The sequence below is a fragment of the Eutrigla gurnardus genome (assembly GCF_963514095.1).
Source record: "Eutrigla gurnardus genome assembly, chromosome: 8".
Lineage (NCBI taxonomy): Eukaryota > Metazoa > Chordata > Actinopteri > Perciformes > Triglidae > Eutrigla > Eutrigla gurnardus.
The window spans coordinates 5,803,009-5,813,372 of NC_139922.1; the positions used below are offsets into that span (position 1 = coordinate 5,803,009).

Below are 10,364 nucleotides of genomic sequence, written 5' to 3' on the forward strand. Positions count from 1 at the left end.
CCACAAAATGTTACTGTTCTTTCATTTTGCGTGATATTTCAGAGTGCTAAGTGTCGTTTTCATGGGATATGAGAGAGAGAAATAAATGTCACCTGAGGGTTGACCATGGCTGTTGTTGCCTTTTGCACTTCCTTTGGTTTTGTCTCCTTGTCCACTGGTGGACCACTCAGTATTAGCTTGCAGGCCCTTTCCATTTCTTTTGTTGTTTTTTCATCAATATTTACTAGATTAATTTTGAAGGGTGGACATGTTTCCTTCTTGAGAATGTACTGGTTTATGGTGGTGGCTATTGTGTCTGCACATAGTGGCAGAGGAAAATTGAAAATTCCAGAGCTAATAGCCGGAATGGCGACGGAAAATAGATTTTGTTCTTCTGCCTTCTCCAGTACATTCCAAATGGCCTTTTCCAGCATTGGCTTTGCAACAGAAATCATTTGTGGTGTTGGGTGCCTCCTTAGGCATGGCCCGACTGCATGGATGATTTTGGAGCATGGCAGGTTTCCTGAGTCAGTAACAACAGCTTCTCCCGTTTGTAATTGGCCATGGTTTGCAACGTGGTGGTTGCTTGCTGCCTGTACCTGTGGGCCACCTGCATCACATAAGGCTTTTGCAAGTCCACCATGATGCTGAAGTTGCACATTTGCAGCATTTACCACTGCGTCCACCTTGAAGTTAGTCAGATCAGCTTTGACAACTGAAACTGTGACCCCTTTGGACAACTTCAAAAACAATCTTTCTGATTTGGTGGCAGTGTCTGCAGCTTCCAAATCATCTTAGAAGAAAATAATTGTTGTTAGTCCTCATTCTACAAATGTGCCTTGTGTATGACATGACTGCTAATAGAAGTAGCAGGATGAACTCTTAAGTATATAGTTCGATGCTATCTGCTCAGATTCAGCCAAATGCTGTGGAACTGATAGGATGGTGCTTCATAGTACAGATAAGGGATAAGATAATGATCCAAAATATACTGCGAAAGCAACACAAGAGCTTCTCGACACAAAGATACAGAATATTATTCAACTTCCAAATCAGTCACCTGATCTAAACTCAACCAAGTGTTATTGCAACAAAGATTAATTTATTCAACAGCCATTTTAATCTTTGTGCCACTGGCTGACGGTGTCTTGATAGGATACACTGCTGATATAATCACAGGAGGTCAGTATGCACATTCCTTATAATTATGCACTGTAGAGTGTGTCATGGTGTCCTTTGACTCTACTTTCTCTATTCTGACTCAATCCTCTGTTACCACAATATTTTTTTCACCGTTTGTCTTTCCAGATAGATTGCAGTTCTCCACCCGGCCAGCTGCTCTTACTGCTGAGCCTTCTTGCCATCACCATCTATAGATCAGCCCTCCACTTGAGTATTGTTCTGTAGCAGTCATTATTCCCAGTATTTCTACCTCACAATATTGTATAACTAGTACACAACTTTCATTTTTGTTTTATGTAGTATGTTTTTATTTGTAATCTACTTGGATGTATTGCCTGCCAACCAACTTAACAAGTATAGTCTCTTATCTAAAATTCCTGCCTGTCAATAGCCATGTTTAACAGGTAATTTGGTAATCAACCCCTAGCCTAATAATTTAATTTGATGAATGCAGCTTAAAACCACTAATTGTTTTCATACAGCATATTGTAATATTAATGTTCCATTTGTATACTGAGAATAGAATGTTATTCATGAATGATATTAAAAAAAAACACCTGTGGTGAGATCACAGCTTCAGGTTTTACTTTGGGTGCATTGGTGGCTGCCTTTGGAGACTTCTTCTGACCAAAAAGGACAGACCAAAAAAATAAATAAAAATGATAAGAATTAAAATACTTATACACATGCAATACACATGCATTCAGCAAATTCTTTTACATTTTTAGATAATGTGTATTATTAAAACCTAAAAGAGTACCTTGCTTCTCACGTCTTTGAATGGGAGACTCTTCACTAGTGGGGAGACGTATACTCCTTTACGCCCCTGACTTTTCTTCTTCCATTGCTCCATTTCGACTCGAAAAGACTAGAGGACATACAATATACACACATGTGATGAAGATCAATGAATGAAATGAAATGTATGATCTGGCACAATTACAAAAACAAAAAAATAGTCCTTACTTTCTTTCTGGATCTTTCTCTGTCTTGGTATTCAATGATCAGTGCATCATGCATTTTTTGGTATGTCTGCACAAAATCATCGAGTCTTGTGAGTCGCCTTCTCTGGAATCTTATTCTCTTGAAGTCCCACTGACTTTTCTCCATAATGCCTTGTGTCCGGTTGTCTTGTGTAAAGTCCTGAAAAGATTTTATTTTTTTCAATATTTCTGCAGTCATTTTAAGGAAAACCATTATTAAAAATTGCAGCTATTGATAAACAAAATGTTAAACTTTATCTGAAGTATTTAGTTTATTGGACTGACTGACTTCTTTGTGGATCTTGCTGAAATGCTGGTATGCTGGGCCTGTACCATGACGGCCAATATCACCTGTAAATATAATGAGAACGTAAAAGAAGATGACAATGACATTTAATATATTGTTAACATGTTGTTTTTAAAAATTACTACACTTTTAAAACAGAATTTGTAAACACTACCTAGCATCAGACCAGACCACAGAGTGGCATGTGGCAGGAAGTATTTAGCCAACCGGGCAATGAAATTTGGTGCATGATAATTGTTTTCTTCACCGTCATGGTCAAGAGGTGCCCTGTCAATTATTCCTTGGAAGTGACTCTGGATAGGTGTGGCAGTGACATCACAATGAAAAAAAGTAAATAAAAGCTGTGTAAGCTTTAAAGAAAAATACAATTTCTGCAATTTCACACAATTCTAACTAAATGTAAACACCAAGGTCATTATAGTCCATGAAATCCATGTATGCTTTCAACAGTGTACACAATGAATAGAAGTAGAATTTTGTGAATTACCTTGTAGTCCTCAGCAACAATTTTTTCTTCCTCAACTTCAAATGGTCCCATTTGCTGCATAAGGACTTGGAGGTTGCTGTAGTGCTTTGACACATTGTCTCCAGTGCAAGGACTACAGAACAGGACTGTGGCACTGAGAATGACCTCATCCATCTCTTTCAGAGTTGTGGAACATGCAAGTAGCCCAAATATATGCATGGCCAGCTTGTAATGGTTTTGAACACTAAAAATAAAGCCAGAAAAAATAAAGTAACATTTAGTTAATTTTTTGATTGTACTATAAAATAGTTAAAATAAAAAAAATACCTACTGCTTTTTGCACAGATCCTTTGCATTCTTCATTATGTGGCTTAAGCATCTGTGCAGAATGGGAAGGTCAAACCTTTCTGCTTGATGTTGGCCAGTGATGACTTCAAAGTACTTCTGCAGAAGATCCTCTAGACTTAGTCTGCAGAATGTAAAAGAAATGGACTGCAGAAGCACTAACGAGCCATCACAAATGATCATCACTGGCCTCTTCACTGCCCTTTTCCCATACAACTTCATCATATCCGTTTGGAAAGCCTGCAGAAAGTAGGTGACAGATGCTGTGGTGTGGTCACAAGTCAGGTAGGTTGCAACAGGAAGAGGAGCGGCCCCCTTGGAAGGATTCCGCACAACTAATTCATACACATAGTATGGTGGCCTTTTGCCACTTTCTTTTTTAACTATACTTCCTGTTGCATCCAGATACACGATGTCTTCCTTGCATCTTTGGAAAAAAACTGACAGTGTCTTTTTTGACCACAGCATTATTCCTTTTGGGTGCATCATAACCCTCTGCAGGACTTCATTGTCTGTTCCTGTTTTTTGGTCAAGTAGCATTTGGAGACTCAAAAGTTTGTTGGAGCGAGGTCTTTTTAGTTGTCTTTGGGTCCATGCAATGTTCCTTAGAACCTCTTTTGTCGGTGCTTCGTCCCTGCAGCCTGATTCTATCACCATCTCAGGAATTTTCTGTATGGAGTCCAAAAAAAGGCTTCTTGGTAACTTAGTTTCAAGGGTTTCTCCAAGGGATGAACGTGCATCTGCACGGACTGGCCTTCTTTTGAGTTCAGTGGTACTGTGGCACACCTGATCTCCTGTGAATACCACATCTGCCTTCAGGGTGACCTCATCTCTGACTTCGACAGTAACAGCAATGGGGCAATCTTCAAATCGACAGTATCCATTACATTTGAAGATGGGTGCTTTTCTTTGTGTGCGCAGGGTTTTTAATGCATGCCGTTTAAAACCAAAGCTGCAGTACGGGTGAACCGACCTTATTCCACTGGCAATCACATTTGTCCACTGTAACCCTTGAAAACATTTTCCTCTCTGAGATTTCCTCAGGTCTTGCCATTCCTTTTTATCAATAAAAAAGAAACATGGCTGCTATGGCACACTACATGAGAAAAATGTCTCTTCTGCCTCACTGCTCTCTGTTGACATGTAAGCAGATTCAGCCAGGTCGGATTCCTTGTCATTATCCTGGAACACAGTAAATTTTCAGATGTGATATGAAAAGTTTTTTGTGATATGAAATTAAAAAGGTGAAATGAGGTCCTGTATTTTAATATTTTGCCACTATGTATTACTAAAGCTGCCCAGGCTGTTTCATATAATGCTTAATCACCCCAAGAATAGCCCTGAAAATAGTGTCATTATTATTATATTTTAAAGTACACCATTGATAATAACAGAAAATTTAACACCAGATATTTTTAGCTTTTTGTTTAAAAAAATAGACAATTACCTAATTTTTATGGGCTAGATTGATTTGTATTCAAAATTACTGACTTCATCATCATTGTGCAGTGGAATCTCAAAAAGTGAGCAAACGCTTGAAATAAATGCAATTATAACATCACTTAAAAAGGAAAAGGAAATGTAAATGGCAAAATGGCTTAATTTACACTCAACAAAAATATAAACGCAACACTTTTGTTTTTGCTCCCATTTTTCATGAGATGGACTTAAAGATCTAAAATTCATTCCAGATACACAATATTACCATTTCTCTCAAACATTGTTCACAAATCAGTCTAAATGTGCGATAGTGAGCACTTCTGCTTTGCTGAGATAATCCATCCCACCTCACAGGTGTGCCACATCAAGATGCTGATCTGACATCATGATTAGTGCACAGGTGTGCCTTAGACTGTCCACAATAAAAGGCCACCCTGAAATTTGTATTTTTTTGCTTTATTGGGGGTCTGGGGACTCAGAACCAGTCAGTATCTGGTGTGACCACCATTTGCCTCATGCAGTGCAACACATCTTCTTTGCATAGAGTTTATCAGATTGTCAATTGTGGCCTGTGGAATGTTGGTGCACTCCACTTCAATGGCTGTGCGAAGTTGCTGGATATTAGTGGGAACTGGTACACGCTGTCGTATACGCCGGTCAAGCACATCCCAAACATGCTCAATGGGTGACATGTCCGGTGAGTATGCTGGCCATGCAAGAACTGGGACATTTTCAGCTTCCAAGAATTGTGTACAGATCCTTGCAACATGGGGCCGTGCATTATCTTGCTGAAACATGAGGTGATGTTCATGGATGTATGGCACAACAATGGGCCTCAGGATCTCATCACGGTATCTCTGTGCATTCAAAATGCCATCAATAAAATTTGTCCATAACAGATGCCTGCCCATACCATAACCCCACCACCACCATGGGCCACTCGATCCACAACATTGACATCAGCAAAGCGCTCACCCACACGACGCCACACACGCTGTCTGCCATCTGCCCTGAACAATGTAAACCGAGATTCATCCGTGAAGAGAACACCTCTCCAACGTGCCAGACGCCATCGAATGTGAGCATTTGCCCACTCAAGTCTGTTACGGCGACGAGCTGGAGTCAGGTCAAGACCCCGATGAGGACGACGAGCATGCAGTTGAGCTTCCCACAGTTTGTGCAGAAATTGTTTGGTTATGCAAACCAATTGTTTCAGCAGCTGTCTGAGTGGCTGGTCTCAGACGATCTTGGAGGTGAACCTGCTGGATGTGGAGGTCCTGGGCTGGTGTGGTTACACGTGGTCTGCGGTTGTGAGGCCGGTTGGACGTACTGCCATATTCTCTGAAACGCCTTTGGAGACGGCTTATGGTGGAGAAATGAACATTCAATGTACGAGCAACAGATCTGGTTGACATTCCTGCTGTCAGCATGCCAATTGCACGCTCCCTCGATGCTTGTGGCATCTGTGGCATTTTGCTGTGAGACAAAAAAGTGCACATTTCAGAGTGGCCTTTTATTGTGGGCAGTATAAGGTACACCTGTGCACTAATCATGATGTCAGATCAGCATCTTGATGTGGCACACCTGTGAGGTGGGATGGATTATCTCAGCAAAGCAGAAGTGCTCACTATCACACATTTAGACAGATTTGTGAACAATGTTTGAGAGAAATGGTAATATTGTGTATCTGGAATGAATTTTAGATCTTTAAGTCCATCTCATGAAAAATGGGAGCAAAAACAAAAGTGTTGCGTTTATATTTTTGTTGAGTGTATATAGCGATTTGTCCAAAGCGCTTTACAGTAATGACTGACATTCACCCATTCACACACACATTCACACACCGACGGCGGAGTCAACCACGCAGGGCGACAGCCAGCTCATCAGGAGCAATTAGGGTGAGGTGTCTTGCTCAGGGACACCAGGCACTCAGCTAGGAGGAGCCGGGGAATATAGTAGGAATATACCTTTTCAAATGAAGATGAACATTCATCCTCTTGTTCCAAAGGTGGAGACAGATGTGTGTCTCCAACATCACCGTCATCCTTTGTAGGTAAAAAGGCACAGAAAAGCATTTTAATTAATAGCAGCTTCTATATAATGTAATCACACACAAGAGCATACAGATCACTGTAAATTAACATTAAATTGATGTGGCACAGTTAGTTAGTAATAGTCATTTTCTGAAGTAGTAGGAACTGAAAACATAATTTCATGTAATGAACAGCGATATATCCACTTTTTGTTCTGCTAATATCTTACAATGACAGCACTGGATCTGACATCTGTAAGTAAACATTTGAGGATCACATCGGTGTACAACCAAAGATAAATATAAATAATCAAATAGTGTCTGGCTCACTGTACAGTGGGCACTCTAACAATAATTAGTATTCCTTGAAATTGTATACGACAAAAGTGGCATGGGTAACAATAACAAAATGTTTTGACTGGAACATCAGAGAATTTACCGAGGAGGCAATGTGTTCCCTCTCCTCAGCATCAGCATCTGTCACTTTTAAGTTGCTCTTTATCCCTGAGGTGTCCTATAAAAAAGTCACAATATTTTCAGATTAATTTTTCTATCCTATAATCATTTGTAGCATTTATTTACATTTTCAAAATAACATTGACACATTGACAACTTAAACATGAGTTTCCATCCTCAAAATGGCCACCAATTATGTTGTCATTAAATAATTTGATAGATGACTAAATACCTTCCAAAGATGTGCAGCGGCCTTATACATTTTTTGCCGATTCGCTGATGTATTGGGCACGTCCAGGCTTTTGCAGACATCTCCCCAAAGGCCATCAGCATTGTAATGACTGCAATCCTTTATATTGGTCCCAGGTTGTGCCAATTCTTCAATACTTTTCAGTATTTGTTCCAGGCTTTTGGAAGTTCTCCGTGACTTGAAAATTATATAATTAGGACATTTCAATAGGATCACAACAATAAATTGTATTATATGCCACACTTATTTGTGTAATTCAATAGTCATTACAAGAGTGAAGATCCTTATTTTTCAAAGTTGTGAGTTAAGTGAAATACTTGCCTTTCCAAATGTGGTGAAGGTGCAAAATCTGGAACAAATACATATATACGTTATATACGATTCAAGCCCTTCTTAGAGTGGTTTGCTTCAAATTTGCTGATCCATCTTTCAAAATGCAGATGCTAATTTGTGTTTTAATGTGCCTGTTATGGCAGTGGCATGGCAGATTATGTAGGTAATTGTCATTTCTGTGCTCTTTTTAAGTTCAACCATCAGTGAGGTGGCTATTACATTTTCTGCACTTCAGCTGTATATTATGTAATTTGTAGTCCATGTACCCATGTGTAATACATTATTCATACTTACTGAGTACTTGAGCATACAGAGTTAATACACATTTAAAGTAAAATATTTCTTTGATATAATAATTGGATTTATTTTTTAAACATTGCAGGGCTCCAGAGTGTGACCATTTTGGTCGCATATGCGACCAACATTTTTATGAGTGCAACTGAAAAAAATTGTAGGTCGCACTGGTGCACCTAACGCTGCTCGGGTGAAAAAAAAAATCATAAACCCAGCATCTCTTTATGTTCTCCTGACGGTATCGTGGTCTAAACCAATAAGAGACAGAGCTCGGGCGGGTCCTTGCCTCTGATTGGCTGTGGTCCTTTTCACTGCTGTAAATTGTGTCAGTTCGAAAATGCGAGCGAGCAGAGCAGGTACTCCTGAGCGCTTCGACAATGAGTGCTGAGCACTTCGATTTTCTTTGAAAGTGAAGAGAGGCAGAAAGCCTCGCCCCGAGACTAATTAAAAAGCCCAAAAATATGCCTTCAGACAGGACTGGTTGAAGCAATTTCCCTGGCTGATGTACGATGAAGAAAGGGACTCAATGCACTGCATTTATTGTCGGGAGTGCGGTCAGCATTTGGCCGGTAATACTGCGTTTGTGGAGGAGTCAACAACATTTCGCATCGAGACGTTGAAAAAGCGCAATATGTCCAAAAAGCATACTACATGCCGTGATAAGTGTGTTAATAAAGTGGCCCCTCATCCAGCTGCATTTCAGCGTCAGGCTGTATCAATCACGTCCGCTGAGGAATCTGAAATGATTATAAAATTCAACGTCGCATACAATATTGCAAAGGAGGAGTTGCCGTTCACCAAATTTAAATCCGAAATTATTCTGATGAAAAAAATGCCGACACACTAAAGAACAAGACAGCTGCGGAGGTTGGAAACGCCACGTACACGTCATTCATGATTGACGGCGACATAGACGTCTCTACGGAGGAGTGCGTTATTGTCTACTGCTGCATTTTGCATAAAGGGAGGCCGGTCAACATGTTAATTGGACATGTCGTGTGGAGCATGGACACGCACAGTGTTTGAAGGCCCACATTACAGCATGAGAGATCATCCATCCATCCATTTTCTACCGCTTATCCTGTATTCAGGGTCGCGGGGGGGCTGGAGCCAATCCCAGCTGTCATTGGGCGAAGGCAGGGTACACCCTGGACAGGCCGCCAGTCTATCACAGGCATGAGAGATCATGAATAGGAAATTGTATACTAGCCTATTCCTTATATTATTATTAAAAATGAATAGCCTAAGTAAAAATATAATTAGGCTAGGCTAAGATCACATAAACAGTTTTCCATTTGCAATCTATAGACTAGTGACCTGTATGATCTTTTTATTGTGCCACAAAGCAAGCATTTACTGCGCTTGGGCATCAGTGTGCAGATTGGCTGGAGAAAACGGTTCCTCTGGGTGCTGATGGTGCTGCAGTTAACCTAGGCCATAAGGGGGTGTCATTATGTAAAAGGAGAGCGATAAAAAGGTGACTTTTTGGCGTTAAAGGCGAAGCGATGAAAAATGTGGGTGCACCTAAATTTTGTGCTGGTGCACCTAAAAAAAAAAGTTAGGCGCACCAGTGCAACCAATGCAAAAAGTTAGTCTGGAGCCCTGCATTGTATTGAATAGCTCTATTTATTTCGTAATAATTAGTTGGACTAACTCAATTACATAATACTGAATGGATTTACTTAGTTTGAGTTGGGGCTACATATATTTTTTGGATGGAAATTCTGCCTAAAATTGTATAGAGTTTATAGATACTGGTGCACTCACTTTATGTTATTCAAATTATATTGCTGTGTATTTCAGAGCAGAAATGTAATTGTAAAGTTATGAAACCAATACCCCTATGTATGTGTCATGTTAAAAATAGATGTAATGGATAACAGATCACTGCCCTGGAAACAGCGCAGCCGGTCCCACCCTCGCGCGTGGCCCTCGCGGATGGCGGTCTCTATTCAACAAAGGGTTGAAAGCAATGGAAATATTCAGCCTTCAAACCTTTGTTGAACAAAGAGCGCCATCTATTGGGCTCAGAAAATAAAGAAAATGCTTCACGAAGCTTCATTTGGACATCACTAGAAATTACTCATTCGCCTTGATGCACTTTGACACTGGGAGTGATTTTGAATTGAATTTATTATGAAACCATACAGTAAAATTACTTGATATTTTGTACAATAATAGTCGGGGTCACTCTGAACAAGAATCGGTTGAAAATATTAGCAAACCTCTTCTGGAATAATTTTAATCAATTTCTGAAATCAGGAAATTATTCATTCGCCTTGATGCACTTTGACAGT

General features: G+C 40.0%; 1 protein-coding gene across 1 annotated transcript; it reads right to left on the minus strand.

Moving 5' to 3' along the window:
* Positions 1-880: 880 nt before the first annotated feature.
* LOC311017750 (uncharacterized protein) lies at positions 881-7,609 on the minus strand (the record flags this gene model as incomplete). The annotated part of the gene is made up of 11 exons (XM_084016328.1): positions 7,423-7,609; positions 7,174-7,248; positions 6,670-6,747; positions 3,249-3,386; positions 2,939-3,161; positions 2,606-2,744; positions 2,434-2,495; positions 2,128-2,304; positions 1,922-2,029; positions 1,719-1,781; positions 881-970 (listed from the first exon to the last, which is right to left on the minus strand). The coding sequence occupies exons 2-11, from the start codon at positions 7,209-7,211 to the stop codon at positions 881-883; spliced, it is 1,116 nt and encodes a 371-aa protein (XP_083872454.1). The 5' UTR covers positions 7,212-7,248; positions 7,423-7,609.
* Positions 7,610-10,364: the final 2,755 nt, after the last annotated feature.